The sequence below is a fragment of the Bidens hawaiensis genome, unplaced genomic scaffold (assembly GCF_021521415.1).
Source record: "Bidens hawaiensis isolate Kalapana, Puna unplaced genomic scaffold, B.hawaiensis_p1.1 tig00000326_1, whole genome shotgun sequence".
NCBI classification, from domain to species: domain Eukaryota; kingdom Viridiplantae; phylum Streptophyta; class Magnoliopsida; order Asterales; family Asteraceae; genus Bidens; species Bidens hawaiensis.
Window position 1 is genome coordinate 7,165,919 of NW_027491025.1, and position 23,155 is coordinate 7,189,073.

The 23,155-nt window shown below is 35.1% G+C and overlaps 1 protein-coding gene across 1 annotated transcript in view; it reads left to right on the forward strand.

Moving 5' to 3' along the window:
• Window positions 1-15,305, forward strand: part of LOC143622092 (uncharacterized) — a 50,347-nt gene extending 35,042 nt beyond the window's left edge. Inside the window, exons 2-3 of the mRNA XM_077093336.1 lie at window positions 14,360-14,446; window positions 14,509-15,305. Coding sequence (XP_076949451.1) covers window positions 14,360-14,446; window positions 14,509-15,305 — 884 coding nt within the window. The remainder of the gene's footprint in view (window positions 1-14,359; window positions 14,447-14,508) is intronic.
• Window positions 15,306-23,155: the final 7,850 nt, after the last annotated feature.

Consider the following 23,155-nt stretch of genomic DNA (forward strand, 5'->3'; position numbering starts at 1 on the left):
ATTAAGAGCATGATCATCCTAAAAATTACTTTTTATTAAAATTAAAGGTCCTAAAACAAATACGGGATAAGCCGGTTTTCCTAGAAACATGAAAATTCTCGGGTTAAGCCCGAAATTCCTAACTCAATGTGCCTAGTGCACTTGTTCACACATGAAAATAGAAAACTAAGGTTCCTAGGTTTCTCCGAAAGGTTCTCCTCCCCCGAATGGTCCTGGTGGTGGAAATTACGTGAAGCCGAGAACTTGGAACTGGAGTTGCTTGTTAATGTCCCGAAGTTCCATTTTCATGTTTTCCACTGATTCGTTGAGTTGAACGAGACGCATCTCAGCTAGGAGATTCATTTCGGTGAGTTTCTTGACGAGTTCTTGAAGTTTCAAAAGAAGCTCGGTTTTGGAAATATGGCGGGCATCGTTTCTTGGTTGTCGAGGAACGGGAATTGCTTCACTCATTTCAGTAAACATGTCGAGTTTTCAGAGAGAAGTGGTTTGGTTTTGGTTGGTGCAAGGAATGCATTGGCAAGAGGTGCCTTTTATAGCCAACTAGATTCTAGACACGGCCTCGTGATTTTAGAAGCACGGCCCCGTGGTTTCACTCTGACAATTCTGTTACGAACCAGTCTGACTGAGATTTTTGCATCGAAGATTCCAGCCTGAACATTGCGGCACGGTACCGTGTTTTCTTAGGCACGGCATGTGTTATATTTTTATTATTACTTTTATTATATATATACATATATTTGTTTTTTGTAAAACATATATTTACAAGGCCAAGTTTATGAAGGTCTTGGCTGGACCATGTTTCCTTATATGTCGACTTAGTCGGTCGGAGGATCAATACCTCCGAAATTTCTTTAAATGGTCCATCGATATATGGTTTTAATCGATGTCCATTGAATTTTAACTTGTGACCATTAGAATTTGAAATATCGACTGTCCCATAGTCAAAAACTGATTCAACTATGTATGGACTTGTCCATCGTGATTTTAATTTCCCTAGGTAAAGACGTAAACGTGTGTTGTTTAAAAGCACTCGATCGCCAGCTTGAAAATTTTTGTTTCCTTTCAGATGGGCATCATGCAAAAGTTTAGTCTTTTCTTTATAAGACCAGGAATTTTCATAGGCCAATGTTCTTAGTTCTTCGAGTTCATTAATTGGATCTTCTCAGTTTATTCCGGCGTACATTAGATCAAAGTTCACTGCTCTGAGGGCCTAGTAGGCTTTGTGTTTTAGTTCTACCGGTAGACAACATGTTTTCCCATAAACAAGTTTGAAGGGTGTTGTTCCTATGGGGGTCTTGTAGGCTGTCCTAAGGGCCCACAATGCGTCATCTAACTTTTCTGCCCAATTTTTGCGGTTCATTCCTAAAGTTCTTTCTAAAATTCTTTTAATTCCTCAATTTGAGACTTCTACTTGCCCACTGATTTGAGGGTGATATGGTGTCACCAATCGGTGGTGAACTCCATATCGTGCTAAGACTTTTTCCATCAAGGTATAATAGAAGTGAGTACCTCTTTCGCTGATTAGGGCTTTCGGGGTACCGAATCGTGAGAATAACTTTTTCAGAAATCGTACAACTACACGAGCATAATTAGTGGGAAGAGCTTGTGCTTTTACCCATTTAGAAACTTAGTCGACTGCTACAAAGATGTACTTATTTCCAAAGGAGTTAGGAAATGGGCCCATGAAATCTATTCCCCATACATCAAAGACTTCACATAATTGAATGCCGTTTTGAGCCATCTCATTTTTGGCTGAGATGTTTCCGGCCCTTTGACAAGCATCGCATGCTTTGATCAAAGTATGTATGTCTTTGTACATGGTGGGCCAGAAAAATCATACATCAAACACTTTTCTGACTGTAGTGGCGATTCTGTGGTGTCCACCATTACGTCATTCATGACAGTGTTTGAGAATATCTAAGGCTTCTTTTCCTGCTACGCACCTACAAACAACCTGATTGGCACCTATCCTAAACAAGTAAGGGTCTTCCCAGAAGTAGAACTTAAGACCGGAAAAGAATTTCTTCCATTGTTGATGAGTAAGCCCTTTTCTTAGTATTCTACAAGCTAAATAGTTTGCGAAGTCAACAAACCAAGGACTTTCAACCTTCTCTTGTATGACTGCTTGGATATGCATGAGAATTTCATGTGGAAAATTATCATTAATGATTTCCTCATGATGCTCCTCTGAAGCTAGGCATTCTAAGCGTGATAGATGGTCTGCAGCTACATTCTCTGCTCCTTTTTTGTCCTTAACTTCAATGTCAAATTCTTGGAGTAAAAGAATCCATCTGATAAGTCTAGGTTTGGCATCTTATTTGTTGAAGAGGTATCGTATGGCAGAATGATCGGTGTAAACTATGGTTTTGGAAAGAGCTAGGTAGGATCTAAATTTTTCAAAAGCAAAGACTACTGCCAGTAACTCTTTTTCTGTTATGGTTTAATTTTCTTGTGCATCGTTAAGAGTTTTACTGGCATAGTAAATTGGGTAGAAGTGTTTTTCTTTGAGTTGTCCGAGTATGGATCCAACTGCAAAGTCGCTTGCATCGCACATGATTTCGAATGAAAGGGTCCAATCGGGTGTAGTCATGATTGGTGCGTTAACAAGTTTGTATTTTAATGTGTTGAATGATTCAACACATTCTTCAGAGAAGATGAAGGGTGCGTCTTTCTCCAGAAGTTTGGTCATAGGCCTAGCGAATTTGGAGAAGTCTTTTATGAAACGACGGTAAAATCCTGCATATCCTAGAAAACTTCTAATGGATTTTACTGAAGTTGGGTGCGGAAGTTTAGAGATAGTTTCAATTTTTGCTTTATCAACTTCTAATCCCTTTTGAGAAATCTCGTGGCCGAGAACGATGCCTTCTTTAACCAAAAAGTGACACTTTTCCTAGTTGAGCAATAGATTTACTTCCTCACACCTGGCTAACATTTTGTCGAGGTTTTTCAAGCAATTATTGAAAGAGTCTCCAAAGACTGAGAAGTCGACCATGAATATTTCCATAGAGTGTTCGATCATTTCGTGAAAGATGTCCATCATGCATCGTTGGAAGGTGGCTGGAGCATTACATAGCCCAAACGGCATTCTTCGGTAGGGGAAGGTTCCGTATGGACATGTAAAAGTGGTTTTATCTTGATCTTCAGGAGCAATGGGAATTTGGAAATATCCGGAAATCCATCAAGAAAACAGTTGAACATTTTTTCAGATAAATGTTCAAGCATTTGATCGATGAAAGGGAATGGAAAATGATCTTTTCTTGATGCGTCATTAAGTTTCCGGTAGTCAATGCAAACTTGCCAACCTTTGATGGTTCTCATCGGTATTAGCTCATCATTCTCGTTCATTACAACTGTCATTCCTCCCTTATTGGGTACTACTTGAATGGGACTAACCCAAGGTGAATCTGAGATTGGATAGAATAATCCGGCATTAAGGAGTTTGATTACTTCTTTCTTCACCACATCTTGCATGTTGGGATTGAGACGTCTTTGATGTTGGACCACGGGTTTGTATTCTTCTTTCGTGAGGATTTTGTGAGTACAAAAGGAATGACTGTTGCCTTTGATATCCATGATCTTCCATGTGGTAGCCTTCTTATGGTTTTTGAGAGCTTGAAGAAGTTTGTCTTTCTCTTCTTTAGAAAGGTGAGATGAAATAATTACTGGGAGCTGAGAGTATTTTTTGAGGAAAGCATATTCGAGATGGTTTGGAAGTTCTTTTAACTCTAAGTCCGGTGGTTCTTCAATTGATGTTTTTGACTTTTCATTAATTTCAGTTATTTCATATACTACTTCTGATGTTTCTTGATTATTGTCATTAGTACTGAGAATTTCGATTTCTAAAACGAGTTTGGTGTCTATGTCGGTTAAGATCTGTGTATCTAGTGGGTTAGTGAGGGAGGAATCTCTCATATAGCAACTCACGATAGAATCGATGATGTAAACACAATATACGGCGTCATCGTGTTGTTGCGGATATTGCATAGATTTTCCTATATCAAAAGTGATTGCCTCGTCATTGAACCCGAGAGTGAGTTTGTCGGACAGCCTTTGCAGTGGCTAAGAAGGGTCTTCCTAAAATCAAAGGTACACTTTTGTCTTCCTCCATGTCTAGAATCACTAAATTTACTGGGAAAACAAACTTGTCAATTTTGACAACATGTTTTCAACAATGCCCTAAGGGTATTTAACAGATCGGTCAACTAACTGAATACTCATGCGGGTAGGCTTTGGTTCTCCTATCCCTAGTTTTGCAAAGACCGCATATGGCATTAGGTTAATACTAGCTCCTAGGTCGGCCAAGGCATTGCTAACAGATAAATTTCCTTTGAGATAAGGAATAGTAAAGCTCCGTGGATCGGTCATTTTTGCTGGTAGCTTGTTTTGGAGGACTGCTGAACATTCTTCACTAAGGGTGACATGTGATAGCTCCTCCATCTTCCTCTTGTTTGTCAGCACTTCCTTGAGGAACATGGCATATTTTGGCATTTGGGCGATGGCTTCGATAAAAAGGATGTTGATATGGAGTTGTTTGAAGAGTTCTAAAAACTTCCCATACTGAGCTTTCAATCTTTCCTGCTTCAGCCGTCCAGGGTATGGAATAGGTGGAATATAAGTTCGGACTGGCTCCTTGGGTTGTACGGTGCCTGTTGGTATCAGTCTTTCCTGCATTTTATCAGGGGATTCCTTTTCCGTAACTGGTTCTGAAGTTGGTGGGGTAGTGGTTGTGCCGCTTTTGAGTGTAACAGCGTTAGCTATTGCATTCGGGTTGGTGATTGTGTTGCTTGGAAGAGTATCGGGTGGTCTTTCGGATAATTGTCGGGCAATTTGTCCGATCTGAGTGTCTAGATTCTGTAATGATGCTTGTTGACTTTTTAGGTCAGCTTCATGTTTTAACAATACTCCGCTGATATCAACAACTCTTGATTTGGCCTTCTTTTCTACTTCATTTGTCTTGGTCATGATTTGGATTAAAATTTCTTTGATTTTTGAGTAGCTTGGGTTTTGATGGCTACTGGAACTTTGATCTTGAAATTGAGTTGTAGGTTGGAAGGGTTGATTTATCGGTCTTTTTTTCGAATTCGGGTAGAGGTTGAGTGTTACCTCCATCTTTCCAGCTGAAATTCGGGTGGTTTCTCCATCCTGGATTGTAGTTGTTGCTGAAAGCGTTGTTCTGACGGGCGATGAAATCGAATTCCTCCATAACCATGATGACTTGTTTACAGTCACTTGTCTTATGACTTCCTCCACAAGTGTCACAGGACTTGAAGTTGTTTGAATTTCTTAGAAAGGGCTTCAAGCTGTGCGGTGACAAGAGTGTTGGAATCCACGTGGTGTATTCCTTTATGGGTTGGTGTAGATTTTGGTGGGTTGTAAGCGAAACTCTTCTTTGCTGCCTTCTTCAGGACTTCAAATGCTTCGTTAGATGATTTGGATCCCAGGTCTCCACCGGCGATTTGGTTGATGGCCTGTTTGTTTTGGCGGGATTGTGTGTTAAAGAAAGTCTGTACTTGTAACCATACACTCAGTCCGTGATGAGGGCATCTTCTTAGAAGAATATTGTATCTCTCCCATGTTGCGTGTAACGACTCATCATCATCGGTCTGGAATCCGGTAATGCTGGCTCGGTATTTGGCAGTTTTATCAGGCGAAAAGTATTTGAGGAGAAACTGTTCAACCATCTGGTCCCAGGTAGTGATGGAGACAGAGGTAAGAGATTCTATCCATTCTAAGGCTTGACCCCTTATAGAGAAAGGAAAGAGGTTAAGTTTGATTTGATCTTCTGAACAATTTTAAATTTTGAATGTCCCGCAGATTCGTAAGAATCGAGATATATGAGAAAGAGGGTCTTCGTCAAGGAGACCATGAAATTGAACTGAATTTTCCACCATATGAATGGTGCTTGATTTGATTTCGAAATGTTCGGTGATATCGGGTGGAGCTACTCCATTGCCGTAGCCTTTGAGAGTTGGCTTGGCATATTGGCTCATGTTCGGCTCATTGTTTTGGGTTGCCATCAATTCTTCGGTTTGATTTTCTCCTAATGTGGGGGCGTCTACTGACTCGTCTTTGATTGTTTCGGTGGTTTCTGCAGTCCGTTTACGCGTTCGTCGATGAAAGAGTCGTTCCGGTTCAGAAATTGGAGAAACAAGCTTAGGTCCGAATGTAGAGGACATACATGGGGTTAAATCAAAATTTAAACTATTAAATTAAACTAAAGGCTAGTTAAAGTTAAACTACGAGTTAGGCTAAGCAATTCTAAACTAAACTAAGGTCTAAGTTAATTAAGCTAAACTAAAGGTTAGGTAAATAAAGGTTAAAATTAGGCTAGCCGTAAAATTATATAGTTTAATAGTTAGTAAAAAAATAAAATAAAAGTAAAAATTTTGTACAATTATAGACAATGATTAAATTAAAACTTGCATCGTTCTTAGAAACGTACCGTGTCCCCGGCAACGGCGCCAAAAACTTTGATGTGCGTGCGCGTGAGTGCTTAAGATATAAGAGGTTTGGATATTTAGCTTTTGCACAAGATCGTGTTTTAAATTTATAAAAGTGATTTCTACTAAGAGTAAACACACACAAAATAGGCAAGTGTACCTATCACACATATTTTGAATAGTATTGGTAAGAACCAATTATCAATCCATGGACACAAATGTTTCTAACAATGAATCGTCATTTTACTTCAATCGGAGGTTTTAATCATATTGGGGTTGATTTTTGAACTTTTTATAAAATATAAATACTTATATGTAATATATAGGTGACCAAGATGAGTAAATCTAAACAAGTAGTTCAATTATATGAAGGTTACCATTTAAGATCAAGAATCCACTCCATTGTTCCCTGATGATTATTAAATAAACATGTGATAAACTTGCCGTAATAATATATGATAGAACAGCCCCTCATTTCTAAGTGAGTGTATCCTATGATATAAAAGAAAGCAGCATGCGCATTTTAAAGTCAACCCTTTCCTAATGTTATACTACCACGAAAATGTCAATTTGAGTTGGCAAGTAGTTTAGTAAAGTAGAAAGATTAGGATTGACTTTGATTTCTCAAATACCAATTTTAACAACCTTGGGTGGTTATAATTCATGACACAACCTCCCCTTGGTTGATTTAAGTATGTTATAATTGCACATTCCATTAACATATGATTTCTTTAACTAGCATGATAACCTAAGCAATCATGTTAACAATTTTATTTCAGAATTACCAAAACTAGAGAGATAGATCATAACTTATATCTCATCATTTCTAAATACAATATAAGGATCCATCTTTCGATAAGTTATCAAAGTATTTTATCTTTCAAGAACATGAATCGATCATGAATGATTGTCAATAGGATTGGCAATCACCAACTTTGAATTGTTGAATTAAGATAGTGAAACATTTCTCATCAAAAGATAATTGCAAGATAATCATGTACTTTACTAAACTCAATCACATGTTTTATATAATCATTAAGTAAAACAAAGATTCTTCATAGATTTTAGATGGTAAATGGAGTTTAGCTCATAATGAGCATGGTTATGAACATTAGAGTGGATGATGATAACAAACACATGATTAAACTAGAACAATCTAACCAAATGTGGATTAATCTTCCTTCTTAATGATGATGATGGTTGATGATGATGATGGATGATGATGACCTCCAACCCTTCAAACCTTTCACTAGATCTTCAATATGAGTGTTAGTAGGTGTTTTTATAAGTGAAAATCATATAGAATTCTCTTCAAGGCACACTTGATCAATGCAACATGAGCCACTATTTATAGGCAGTCTAGAGCATGAAGCACGGCCCCGTGCTTAGGTAGGTACGCCCCCGTGCTTTTACTGACATGTGCTAAATTCGTTTTGTCTTTTTGTTGAGGGTGACCATGGCCCCGTGGTCAAGAGGCACGGTCCCGTTCTTTTTTTCCCAGGATTTGTCTTTTCTTGTAGATTTTTGTCTTTTCTGGTGTTCAGAAGCAAGGGGGGAGTGTTTCTTGCTTTTCATGTGTTTTCTTCCGTTTTTCTTCGTCTTTCACTCGTTTCTTCGTTTGGGGCTTGGTTTTACCTGAAATTATATTTTATTACAATAAGTAGCCTTCTGTGCTATGTTATTTGATAGAAGTTGCAGTTTTTAGAGATTATTTTATTACAATAATTTTATATACACCAGGTATAAATAATGTTGTTAAAACATAAAAAAACAAACTTGTAATATTAACATATAAAAATATTTAAATATAAAAAAGTAAAATATATAAAACGACGTATATTGGTAGGTAAAACCAACGCGTTTGTAAAACCCTAGCGTTGCGGTCCCAGGTTTTATGGCGATGAGTCGGTAAAACCTGAGCGTTGGTAAAACCCGATTGTTGTATGGCGTTGCGCTCTAAGTCGATGTGAATTCGTTAAGTTTCGATTACGTTCGTTACGATACTAGAAGTAAAACAAAAGATGATTCGTAAAACTCGGACATTAATAAAACCAAAGCATCACCGGTCCCGAGCATTGCGGTGGTGAATAATTAAACCCGGACATTTGTAGAACACGAGCGTTGTTGGTTCGGCCATAGTGACAGTGAATTGGCGCAAATTCAATTGATTTTATTGCGTTTGTTATGGTACCATAAATTTAAAAAAAAACATAAAGTTATGCATGGTACAATGATGTTGCGCCATTTGGCCCAATAGGAGCTCAAGCAGCACCAAAGTTCTTATTTATTCTATAGTAATAATTTAAGTCACATATGTTATTGTATATATTCTTTCTAATTATAACATTTTATATATAGACACGAACATGGGGAATGATCAAGAAAATACTTCCTTTCTAAAGAGAAAATTTAATACCTTTAAAAATTACTTTTAATTAAAAATAAAAAAAATATTTTCATTTTTTTACTTTCATCTTTCTTATATTTTGTTTCTTTCCACCTGAAAACGAAATAAAAAATAAAAAAAAGTCGATATAGTGCGCATATGTAATATTATGCAATATTGTTGTATTACATATGTGCAACAATGTGTATTTTATATGTTCAATGGTGTTTAATTGTATACATTCAATAGTGTGTATTTTATATGTGCGATAGTGTCGTATTATATGCAAAAAATATAAATAAATAAAAGTCGATGTGGTGCATATGTGAATTAGTGTTGTATTACATATACGCACTAGTGTGTATTCGACGTGTGCAATATTCTTATATTGCATATATACAATAGTGGGTATCAAATATGCACAATAATGTTGTATTCTATGCAATACAACACTCTTGCATATATGCAAATACACATTGTTGCACATATGCACTACACCGACGAGATTTTTTTAATAATATCAACATATAAGAATATTGAAAGAAAACAAATATAAAATAACTTTTTAGGAGTTTTAAGTTTTCTCTTATAAGAGGAGTTTTTATTTGTGTAATATCCCAAGTTTCGTGAATATTTAAATGAATCAAGTTTAATTGAATTATAGAAGATAAATGTAATTATCTAAAGTATGTGGGGATAAATGTCGTTAGGTGAAAAGTTAAACATGAAACACTATCCCTTCCTATAAGTATATCCACCATACCATTGGCCTCCAACCTCAATCAAACCAAAATTCCCGTTTTTGAGTGGGCAACCAATAAAGATTCGACGATTCCTGAATATCTAACCATCGGATCGGACTCTAATTTTAACTGAGTGTTCATAGAATATAAGTGGAGATTTCCACCAGTCGGATCTTTAATCAAAGGTCGGTAAGTCCAGTGTTTATCAACGAAACCGTAAGTGAAAATGTGAGTTTTACGGAAACTGTTTGGGTTTTCCGATGACTGTAGCGGCGGTTTCTGGCAACAACAAGCTGGTGGGTTCATAGACGTGGCGAGGCGGTTCCGTGGCCACTTGAATCTCTTAATTCTGAGTTTGTTTGATATTGTTTTGGACTATTCGAGTGGTTTCGAACATGAACATCAAAGATACGTTTTTTTATTAAATAGGCTAGTTGGCTCGGTTCGGGTTAAAACAGTTAAAATTAGAATCGTGGAAATATGAGTAAATGGAGTTGGTATGACACGAAACTTCATAGCACTGTAGAACGGGTTATAAGGAACTAAAGGTAGCGATTGAATCGGGAAAACCAACCTAGTCGAATCGCATTGGGAATGCGATTCGATCCGTTGGAAACTCGATTGATCCGTTAGAACTCAATTCGATTTGATTGAAAGAAAACTCAATTCTATTCTTTTAGGACACTTGATTCTATTTGTTTGTAATATTCGATTCGGTTCGTTTGAAATATTTGACTCGATTCATTTTTGATACTCGACTCGATTCCTTTGTAAAACTCGATTCGATTCGTTGGAATACTCGATTCGATTCGTTTGGCCTATTCGATTAGTTTGGCCTTTGGTCATATTAGCTTGATGACAAGAGTAGTAAGACTTAAATACAAAGTAGTTAATTAACACCTATATCTGTTAAACAGTTAGCCGTACCCAGCTGAAGAGATGTGTTACCATCAATTCCGAAAAAAATAGGACCTATGTGAGTTCTAGCCCCTTTCTATGTTTATGTTTTTGGGGCTGTGTACATACTCAATGTGATAGTTTGATATTATATATTTCTTGACTAGTAATATATTTGGCATGTAGAATGTTGACTATGTACACCTATTAAATTACTTATGTTGGTACATTATTTATACTTATTTTATATACGTGTAAACAGGTGTATGAACGGTATACAGACTGTACGTCTGGCATAGTAAGTTACGATGACAAATACCGCTAACTTCTGTGGGACATAGACGTGGCATGTGATAGCGTAGTTAAGAACTGTAGACCTTATACGTGATATAGATGATAGACATCAATGTAGATAAGGACAGTGGACCTTATACATGTTGTAGATATAGATGTCAGCATAGGAAAGGACTGCGGACCTTATACGTGTTGTGAATGTAATGTGGTAGCATAGGGGAGGACTGAGGACCTCATACGTGCTATGATATAGGTAACAGCATAGTGAAGGATGGAGAACCTTTACGTGTTGTTAATGTATTGTGGTATAGAGAAGGACCGCTGATGTATAAGAAATTATACATATTTTCAACTCTAAAATATCTCCTAATATGCGTAATTTCAGCAAATATATTAGAACAAATAACCACTAATGTTTATAATTGCTATCTATATGTAAATATAGCCCTAAGGAATAAAACAAGTTGATTTACGCAGAAAAACGGAGATAAACGGTGAAAACAGACTCAACACAACCCGTGGTGAATCAATACATGACCATGCCTAGAGCATACGAAGTAAAGTAAAAAATCAGGAAATCAAGACATGACCATGTTAACCAAGACACACCCGTGTTATCAAGAATAAGAGGAAAAGACAAAATAGAATATTCTGAAGCAAACACGGCCATGCCTTCCTGAAGCACGACCATGTCTTTAGTACATGAGTAAAGGACAAATATGGAAGAGATTTAGACTGTTGTGTACTCAACACGGCCGCGCCTTGCTTAGCACGGCCGTGCTAACCCATGTTGTACGAGTAATGATGAAGCATTTAATGCAACAAGACAAAAAAGGTCACCACGGCCGTATTAGACTCAACACGACAGTGCCTTGGAACCCTGGACAACTTATAAATTGAATGCACATCTCCTTCATTCAATGAACAATTCCAAACTCGTTTACTCCACTTCAACCACCATTTTTCCCCACCATTAATAAGGGAATTAATCTCATCCATCCAACCCTTGAAGTTAAGGAGATTAAGCTCTTGTAAGAAGTCATTAGCATCAAAGATTAGTCATCCAAATTGGTTAGATTGTTTCAATTTAATCATTTTTGTATATGTTACACTGTAGAACAACATTATGCTTGTTATTGGCTAAAATTTCATAGTACCATCTTAGTTATGGTTATTAATGAATCTTAACTAAATTTTAATAATAATAATTTACATGTGATCGTTTTTAATAAGTAATGGTTATGTTGCAATTATCACTTAACGAGGAATGTTAAAATTCTCTTAAAAGATACTGTAATAACCCAGCTACTTCTGCACCATAATATTGGTCGCTTTGGCTGGGACGCACCACCATCGCCTCATGGGTTTGCTTTTGGTTGCCCAGGTGAAGACTTCGCAGGAGGTCACCCATCTTGATACCACTTCCACCTGAGGACGCTTAACTATGTAGTTATCCTCACATCCACTACCATTAAACGCCCAAAACGCATTATGATGGGGAAGGTATCCACCTCCTTATAAATATGGCTTAGTTCTCCTCCCTAACCGATGTGGGATGTCACAGATACCCCAAGTGCCAAGCTTGACGATAGGCCAAGAAACTGCTAGTCTTGCGAAGCCTTGGCGAACCATAAAATAGACACCAAGTTTTGAGCTTGACGGTAAGGCGAGGAACTGCCACTCTTGCGAGGACTTGGTTATTAAATTAATAATCTTTAAATGAGCCACCAAGTTCCGAGCCATATGATAAGTCTAGGAATCGCCATTCTTGTATGGGCTTGGTTGGTTGAAAAAAACATAAATCCTAATATTTACATGGACTAAGTGGAATATTAGTAGTAATTAATCATTTTTGAATGGGAATCAACAATGTTTGTGGAAACGGATTGTTAATATTCATCCACTAAGATCGGTTAATTACTCGTTGAGCGAGTATGCAACATAACCTATTTTAACAAATCTTGGGTGGTTATTACATGATATCTATAATTTTCCAAGAGTTGTGTGGATTAACATTTGGTAATTCAAGGTTAATCCTTTAGGAGTCAACTAATCTTAATTGATATTTTATGTATAATACAAAGGTTATTTTTTCTAAAGTATTTAGGACAATTCACTTAGTAATTTAAGAGATTGTCTCACCTTAAAAATGAGTTATTTTATAAATATTTATCATAAACCACTTGCTTACATAAAATGATATTTTAGTGGAGATCATAAAATTATGCATATCTCTTTATTTAATTATCATGGAATAACATGAATTAGAAATAAAATGTTATTCCCACATTTAATCACTAATATCACATGTTTACTAATTCATTGTTAAACCAAAGTTAAAAGGAGTTTAAACCAAGATGATACACTTTTATGTTTGATCATATTTCAAAAAAAAAAAAAAAAAAAAAAAACCCAAATATATTGTCTTTTAGTTTATGTCTTTAATTTCACTTTAGAAAACTTACTTATCAAACCAAAACCAATATGATATTCACTTCCGACTAAAATAAATACAACGATTTAGCAGTAAAAATCAAACAAGTGTATCTGTGGATTGATACTTGGTTCTTATCTATACTTTACTATATATACGATAGGTACACTTGCATATTTGTGTGTGGTTTAGTTAAGATAATTTTGAGATTTTCAATGGAGGGTGGTATCACTTCCGACCTGTTTTGGAGGTTTGGGTTTATGTTCAGCTTCAGACGCATCTAATTTTGCATTTGTGGCATCGAGGGTACAATATTGGAAATTGCAGGACCACATTCTTCATGGGTGTGGTATTGATGGGTGTGACTCTGATTACGGGAGTGTGATAGATCGCTTGTACATGTCACTTCCCGATTTTGATCTTAGCGGTTTCTCTTATAAAGACAACCCCCCCCCCCCCCACACACACAAAGCCCAACTTGCTTTGGCGAGTGCCCTTTATAATAGAATGGTATAGAATTTGGAAGTGAAGTTTGATTTATTCCGTGGTGTTTGAGTGTCTTCGGGCTCCTTAGGCTCGGGATTTTCTTATGGTTATCCCTATTGAAGGACTAGGCCAATATATGTTGGCTTTTGCACTTGGCGCATTTGGTTTCTTAGCCCTGGAGGCCGTAGACTTTCTAAACAGGGTTCAACGGGTTGTGCATAGTAATTACTTGGCTCCTAAAAACCAACACTTTATTTTAGTAGGATTAAGTTTGCTATTTAAATAAAGGTTATGTTACAACTTATTGCATGTTTACAAGTCATTTCATTTTAATCTCATTGTAATCGTTTGAATGTTTTTTAGTGAAATATTACTATAAAAAAATTCTTAGTAAAAAAAACGAGTGATATTGAAAAAGTCAAAAGGAAAAGATATAGGTAGGAAAAACAAAAATTGTCGACCGACCATAATTCAAATACACCACACACCACATAAATGATTGTACAGTCAAAACAATTTCTGAAAGAAAGGGAAGGCTTATGCTGATCTTTGAGAAATTAAAAAAAAGAGGGAAAATTTTCTAAGTTGACTCCCTCTCTATCCCCTTTTCATTCTCTCACATTATCATCATACATTTTTTTTTAATTTTTTTTTTCAATTTTTCTTAAGATTTGTTTAGATATGAGTAATTTTAGGGACAAAAGACCTCCAGAATTAACTGCAACATCAACAAACACACAACCTTATGATGATGCCGCCTTAGAAGGTAATAATAGATTCCCTGTTTGTTTATGATATAATATGGCATGATATGATATGATGCATCAGGTGTTGCAGCAAACGTGAAGTTACTATTGAAATTAATTCAAGACCACAAAGAAGCATGCAAAACACAAAAAAATGATGGAAGAAGGATGTTAAGGGTAGCGGGAATGATGACCATTATCGACATGGTTCGAACCAGGATTCAAAAATGCCAATCGTTTGGAACCAAACTAGCCGATATGCCACGATCAAGCCCGGTGCAAAGCCCAAAGGACAAACGGTTAACCGAATCCACAACGATTGATGACAAAGAAAGCCTAAAAAGAGAGCTCGGTGCAAACTTGGCCGCACGTAAAAGCCTAGAAATAATGTGCTCAAGTTTGGGAAAAGAAAAGGAGATCATGATGGGAGAGTTAACCAAAAAAGCACACGAGTTAGCCGAAATGGAGGAACATATAAACAACCTTAAATCACAAAACGAGACATTATTAGAAAAGGTTCATGAATGCGCGGAAGTGCATAAAGACGGACATAAAGAGAAGGAAACACAAGGGACGATAGAGCTTCAAGAACATAACAAGTCACTTTCAAAACAACTTTTGAAGTCATTAGATGGATATAGATCAATGAAACGAAAATTAAAAGAGACACATGAGGAAAACAGCGCGATGCAAACAACACTAGAGGAAATGGGAGTGAAAGTTAGTTGCAGTTTAGAGAAGATTCGAAACTATAGACAACATCTAACAACAGAAAGTGATGAAATTGTGGATATCGAAGAAGGGATTTCGGAGTTAGATCATATGTTGAAGTGTTTTGAATTAAATGAGAAAATGGGAAAAAGGGAGGTGAACTTGTGAAAAAATCGGATATGAAGTCGTAAATGATACCGAAACATGTATGTTTAATGAAAGGGAATCATCTGTGAGGTATGTATACGGATGATTTGTAGCGCGTTGCCGTCCCATGTAAAATGTAACAAAAACTGTAATATTAATCTTTCAATGACTAGCACAAGAACAAGTTTAAACAAACATAGTTAACAATTTATGTTTACATTTTTTAGGCCTCTTTGAGGATTCTTTTTAAGGCTTTCCCTTTGTTTTTATTTGATTCTAATGTCCCAAATAGCCAAGAAACAAGCTCAACGGTGTGTCAGTAACGTGTTTATGGTGAATGTGTCTACCTCCTATTAATATTTCATACCTATGATATTCAACACTTATACATTAGACAACCTAATGTTCTGTTTAATTAATTTTAAAAGAATAAAAAAACTGAAAAACTGTATTTGTGAATAATGTTTTTTTTTTCCTTTTTGGTGTATTGAACAACTTAACATCTCTCTCATGAGATTATACATAAGAGGATATGGCATGTAAACGAACTTGACATTAAGGCGCCGTTACAAGGAATGTTTGTAAACGAACTCACATAAATATGAATAAATTGTTCTTTTAGTTAAACAAACGAATATAAGCATGTCCTGTTTGTAAATTATATTTGTGAACGTTCGGTCACTTTTGTTTGTGTTAGTTTGTTTTAATTCAATTTGTAAATTATATAGTAACTAGCAGTGTTCTCCGCGCATTGCACGGGAAACTCACCAACGGACGCAAACATTAAAACACGAATATACAAATACATCGTGGTGACTATCACTTCGACATAAAAAATGTTTATCTATATACTAAAAGAACTTTGTTCTCAGTATACAAACACAACGAACGACTATAACTTTGACACAAAATATTTTTTATCTAAATATTAAAAGAACTTGTTCGGTATTTGTTCGACTCATTACGGTATCAAGGCGATACCGACACTCGTTATATAGCTTACAATCCAAAATAGATACTCCATTGCGTATACAACATACATGTATTGCGAATACAAGTCCGTTTTAAAGGCAAGGCGTGGATGTGTTATGACACAAATTAAAAAATAGAAAAATTATAGGGGTTAATATACAAAGTAAACAAATATCGAAAACGATTATGACACAAATTAAAATCATTAAACTCTAGGGGGCTAAGGTGCAAATCAAAGAAATTTAGTGTACCAGTACTCCATATTGCCTTTCTTTCAACTGAGCATGTTACTAAAGCTAAATTACAAAAGTATCCATATTACTGTAGCTTTATGTTTCCAATTATATATAGATGAGTTAATGGCCATTTTCATCCCTATGGTTTGCTACTTTCGCCACTTCAGTCCAAAATTTTTAATTTTGTCAATTTAGTCCTCACAGTTTTAAATATTAGCCAATTACGTTTCATCCGTCTAACGGCATCCAGCTATGCCGTTAGTTTAAGGGTATTTTTGTCTTTCTCCTTTTAATTTTGAGTTAATGGTCATTTTAGTCCCTGTGGTTTGATATCTTTGCCAATTCAGTCCAAAGTTTGAAAATTTGTCAATTTAATGTTCAGTTTAATTCAATTTTTTTTTATTTTTTATGTTTTTTGTTTATAACCCTGAAGAGCATAATTCAAGCCCAAACCCATCGAGCAACCTCAAATACTGGTATGCATTTACTCTGTTGACAACAGTAATCATAACCCCCCCCCCCTTTATATTTAGTTTCTAGACATTTCCTAAAATCTTCTCCATGGTGGAATTCAATGGTAAAGTGGCCAAGGTAATTCCCTGAAACCGAATTATACAGAAAAAACTAAAAATTATTTTGCAGATTAATGTATAATAGTTGATTACGACCCAGATTTTCGTTATGATATGTTAATCTCTAAACCCTAAATATTATGCTTCATCAAAGAAACGATTTTTAGTTTTTGCGTACAATTCGGTTTCACGAAATTGCTTTGACCACTTTACCATTGAATTCTACCATGGGGGAGAGTTTAGGAACCGTCTAGAAACTAAATACGAGAGGAGGGGGTGTGATTATTGTTGTAGATAGGCTTGGAATTAGCTCTCTACGGTTATAGAAAAAATCTGACTTAAATTGAAAAAAATTCAAACTTTGGACTGAATTGGCAAAAGTATCAAACCACAGGGACGAAAATGACCAATAACTCAAAATAAAAAGGAGAAAGACAAAAATACCCTTAAACTAACGGCATAGCTGGATGCCGTTAGACGGATAGGACGTAATTGGCTAATATTTAAATCTATGAGGACTAAATTGACAAAAATACAAATTTTGGACTGAAGTGGCGAAAGTAGCAAACCACAGGGACGAAAATGTATGACATTGATCAAATTTACAAGTGTTCCGTAAATTTATATATTTCGTAGTGTTTCGGTTTTAAGTAAACATGCAAATTTTATGTGGAATAATTTCACGTCAAGGATGTTTCATAAGTTGCAGTTCAACTAGTGTTATGATATTATACTATAGCTGCGCTCGCTGGAATGCATACAACATTATTTGTTTTATACAGTGTTGTGAACGAGAAGTTTAGCCATTTTCCCCTTCTCAATCCGTTAATGATTGAGAAAACAGTGTCCTTATTTAAAACTGACATTATAAAGAGGGTAAATCGTATATGAGAAACTCTAAAATATGAAATCGTGAAATAGAGATATTGCTCACGACGGCTTGACTCTTTATTTTATAAAACAACATTCTGTAAACTCAAATCAAGGTAAAGTGGTAACTTTACTAGGTAAATGGTCAATAAGCACCACAACATAAACAATAGGTAAAATTATAAAAAGATATACAACATGGTTGAGCATATGTGTTTTGCCAATGTCATTTAGGCGAGGTTTAAACGATTAAAGGACACATAATATATATATGTTAAGTAAGTCTCCGTATCTTATTGATGAAACTTACTACTTGAAATTTAACAGATCCTCTGTTTTCTTTGTTTTCTTCTTGTTCTTTCAAAAGAATTGAAATAGATGAATTTTTTACCATAAAATAATTTGATACTCCCCTTTTTGCAGATATTGATTTTATTGATCAGTAATAATAATGTCATAAATTTTAATGTAGTATACACAACAATCATAATTTCTTTAAATTCATTTTATCAATTAACATTAACCTATTTTTGAGTTCATTTGCCTAGTGATACAAAAAGATGATACCAAAGTGTTTATCTTTTTATTTATTTATAGCTTTAATTGATACGTCACTTCCTTATTATTTATCCTAAACTGGGATGTAGGACAGTACATGTGTGCATCGGGTTACTTGCATATAACATGGATATTTACAAATCACGGACAGCAGAAAAAATAAAAAAATATGATTGATAGAACAACAGAATATATAGGAAACTCAAAATTTTCAATTATTAATACATATATATCCTTAACATACTAAAGCGACTCCCATTATTGGTGTCAAATCAATAGCGATTCATACAAGCTAAATCCTCTAATCGATAATTAGGCCAAAAAAAGAACTTTAATTTAATTAATTTATTTTTTTTATGTCAAAATTTTCACTTTCATCCAAAAATTGACTCCAGTATTATATCTTATTCTCCTTGCAAAATAATTGATTTCTATGCACATTATTTTGATTCTTTAAATTGAAAGAAATTAGAATTCTCAATTCTCTACGACGTCTAGACGATAGAATTTTTTCAGGAACAAGCAAATTAAGACTACCTGCAATGACCGTGGAAAACATGCCAAAACTCCCCCAACAACACCCCCCCGCACCCCCGGGTTGTGAGATTAGGTTTGCAGTGGATAGTTGTGTACATAACGTTTGTTGCGTGAGAGAATGATAAAAAAATTGTAATGATCACAAGGGGGTTTTGAGGTGTTTTATCACTACGTCACTTTTTATTGAACTCTCCATTGCTAACTGAGACGCTACGCGTCGCACAACGCTCCTATATGGAGAGTTACCACTACACATGTTCTAATATGTAAATTGATAAATCTTTTTTTATTAAATATTAGTTTTTAATGAAAAATGAAGCTTTAATCATTCAAAACTATAATCTATTGTACAACAATAATATGTTTTAACCAATGGAGAGACGACTTTTATTGGCCCTTGTGTTGTTATAAATACATTGCAATCTTCTTATTAAGATAAAAATAAGTAAATTGGTATTGTTTATTAGAGATGGACAATGTTACTTCTCCTCCGTTAGATAGGGATTGTCATTACTGGTGGATCTTTCAATTTGATTTTTATTATATTATCAATTTATAAAGGTAGCCACTAGGGGCGAACCAAAGCCAAAATTTACGAAACCGAATCGAAATTAACCGATACCAAATTAATTGAAAATTGGTTATTAGTTACTTATTATACCCTCAGTTGACCAAAATCAACCGAATCGAACCATTCATATTTTCATATATTTCTATATTTTATATTTTCATTTCATTTATTCCATTATATATAAGGATAATTGTGATTTGCATTCTTGTGTAATACGGGTAGGAGACCCTTGGACCACTGATTCTTAAATTACGTGTATTGACCCCTCGCAGTTTCCCGGCGGGCTTAGTATGGCCCATGCCGTCAGTTAACCTTGAGTTGACCTGTCAAAAAATATTGAAATGACCATTTTACCCCTAAGCCTTTAATTAATTATAAAGTTATCTTTCAAAATGATGTAGATGATGGGGTTCTAACCCCAGACCTTTGGTTTAACACACATCCTACCATGTGAACTAATCTAACGTTTGGTATTGGTATACAATATGAAATATATATTACCACTTTATCACTTTATTAAAGGCTTACTCATCATCATCATCTCCATATCTTCATCATCTCCATATTAATAATTACAAACACGGCTTCATAAGTTATCATGAACACCTCAATCACCCTTACCATATTTATATCCCACTTAACACTTTTCTGTTTCCCTCTTTCTTTTTTCAAAAACTAAACCACAAAACATCAAATCATCACACAAATCATCAAACTTAATCCAAGATTTTTCAGGGTTTTGATTATTAATTGAGATATAATCAATTAACTTCATCAATTTTGCTTTCAGATTAGAGAACAACAAAACCCCCAATTTCAATTTCAAACTCAACAAAACCCTAATTTTCAAATTCAACAGAATATGATGAACAAAGACCTGTGATTATGAGTCCTCAATCAAAAGCGTTACCATAATTATAGAAGAAGTTATTGACAAATATCTTTAATTTGTTGTTCATCTTCGGAAGCACTTTTATCGACAAAATAATTGCTTTAAAACTATGGAAATTGGCTCAATATAGGGTTTTGATTCTCATCTTTTTTGCTGTTAGTTTATTTGTTTTCTTTGAGTTATAAATCATCTTACCTTTGCTTACTCCATCTATTCCCGTGGTAGATTTGCAAATCTACGATGGATTCAATGGCGACGGCGTGGTGTCGGAGGTTAGGGGTTTTGACCAGCAAACCACCTGCAACTTTCCATCGCCGCCGTATTCTTCTCCCTCGTGACCTGCAACTAATGAACTGATGACAAAGACTAGTAGCAGCAGTTCGTTTTGTATCATTGTTGTTGTTTTGGTAAAAAATTATCAAAGCAATGATTGAGCAAATTCGTTAAACGAGGTGGTGTGCTTCGCAGTAGTGAGGTGAGTGATATAATAAACAAATGCAATAAAAGTAAAGATGAACACAACGATGTGGCGAGGAAAAAACTTAGATCCTTGTGAGGATTCTCGGAAAAAAAACCTTAGGAGTAGAAAATTATCCCCTGCTTCAATTTATTAATATAAAACGAATGCTACACCTCGGGAACTAGTTGAGAATGAAAGCTAGAATACAAGTGTGAGTATTGTGAGTGCAGAATGTGTCCTATAACATTATCAATAGCCTCATTTATGTAGGAAATAAAAATAACAATAAGTCCTATAAATCCGGGAAACCTAGCCGCCTTGATTAGTTAACGACTTAGTCTTCATCCCACGGGTATTTAAGCTGTTTCTCTGAGATTTTAGGTAGAATGAGTCATCTAGCGGTTGTAGACCGTTTAAGTCTTGCGTAACCTGCCTCTAGTCGGGAATCCTAGCTATCAGGGTAATGGTCAGGATAGCGTTAGGGATAAAATGACCCCTAACGATTGTCCCCAAACATGTTATAGTTGTCACATTTTCCCACTTGATATTAATTTTGAATTTTGACGGCCTGGGGTAACTTGATAAGTGTGAGTGCAACTTTCGAGGTTAGCTAACTGCTTCTCGATTTATCTTGAGAAATTCCCTATAATTACTCTTGGTTTGTTTAAAATACACATTCATCTTCCGTAATCAGGTAACTTCTCTCTCTATACTTTGATATTTCTCCCTATCTTCCTCTTTCTACTGATCATGACTAAAAGGCAATCCCGAGATTTCGCTTTCTGCAGTGTGAGCATACACCCTGATTTCGAATGTCAATATTGTCACATCCCGACCAAAGGCGGCGGAACATGCCGGGGTGCAACGTGATTAGAAAAATACACAAGACACTATTTAAAGTGACATTATTTAATCAACTCATTTATTTCATAAATCAGAAATCAACACATTTCGTTCATATAAACAAATTTGGAAACAAGTAGTAATCATATTGTTCGTTTTACTAATACCCTAATAGTCTCTGTAACGTTTTTCATCAAGTCCTCGAGTCAACAAAAGTCAAACCTGTAACATTTCATAAAATAAAGTTTGTCAACACAAAGATTGGTGAGCAATTCATAAGTTTGAGCATGTAAGTATATAGTAATAAAAAGCCACAAAACTTATATACAAAATAATAAATAATAGCAACAATTTAGACATGCAAAAGATAAATGGTTCGGACCCTTTCTAAATGGTAACAACCAAGTATACTCGGATCATAGTGTCCATGAGGCTACCCGCCTCATGCTAAATAGTTATCGTTAATAAGAATACATTAACGACACCCTCCATAAGAGAATACCAAATGGACTCAGGATTCGATTCGGATCGCGATACCGTCTATAAGGGGATACCAAATAGATCGGATTTTGTGAGGCCAACCTGCCTTAGCATTCAAGTGTGGCTACCCGCCAAAGCAATAAACATTTAAGCATGTAAGCATATAACACCAAATCGAGCATTTATTTAAGTAAAGTATACAATCACGTTTGTGGGTTTAAAGATTCAAGTAAATAAAGCATTTAGTTTGATAAGTATGAAATATCACCCCAAAACGGAAGATGGAAAAAGCGGTATGAAAGTACTCACCTCAATTGACGAATCGGGAAATAATAAATAGATAAATAAATAAAGCTCGAACGGTAAACGAATAGATCCGACTTGAAACGATTAACACCTTAGCTAAAATAAATAATGTAATATATATTAATGAACTTGAAGCCATAATGAAACTATATTGGAAACAATGAACGATGAGGTTTGGTTGTAAATCGAATTACCGGTTAATTTGTTAATGATTAGGGACTCGTACTTAATTGCTAATTTAAAATAAAATAATAATATTTTATTGGGATTTTAGATAACTAAACCAATATTAAATAGAAACAAGACGGGTTTATTTCAAGATTTCGGTTTTATAAAAATGAATAGATAATAAAGCTTATAATGATATTATTAATGATTAAGTTAGTAATGCTAATAATAATTTTAAAATATGTTATATATATATATAAGATAAATGATGATAATAATAAATAATGATACTACCAATTGAGGATTGTTGTTAAAACTCATAATAGTAATAGTAATAACATATATAATATTAATTACTTTTGTTGTTGAATACGTTATTAATAGATTTATAAGTTTTAATAATAAT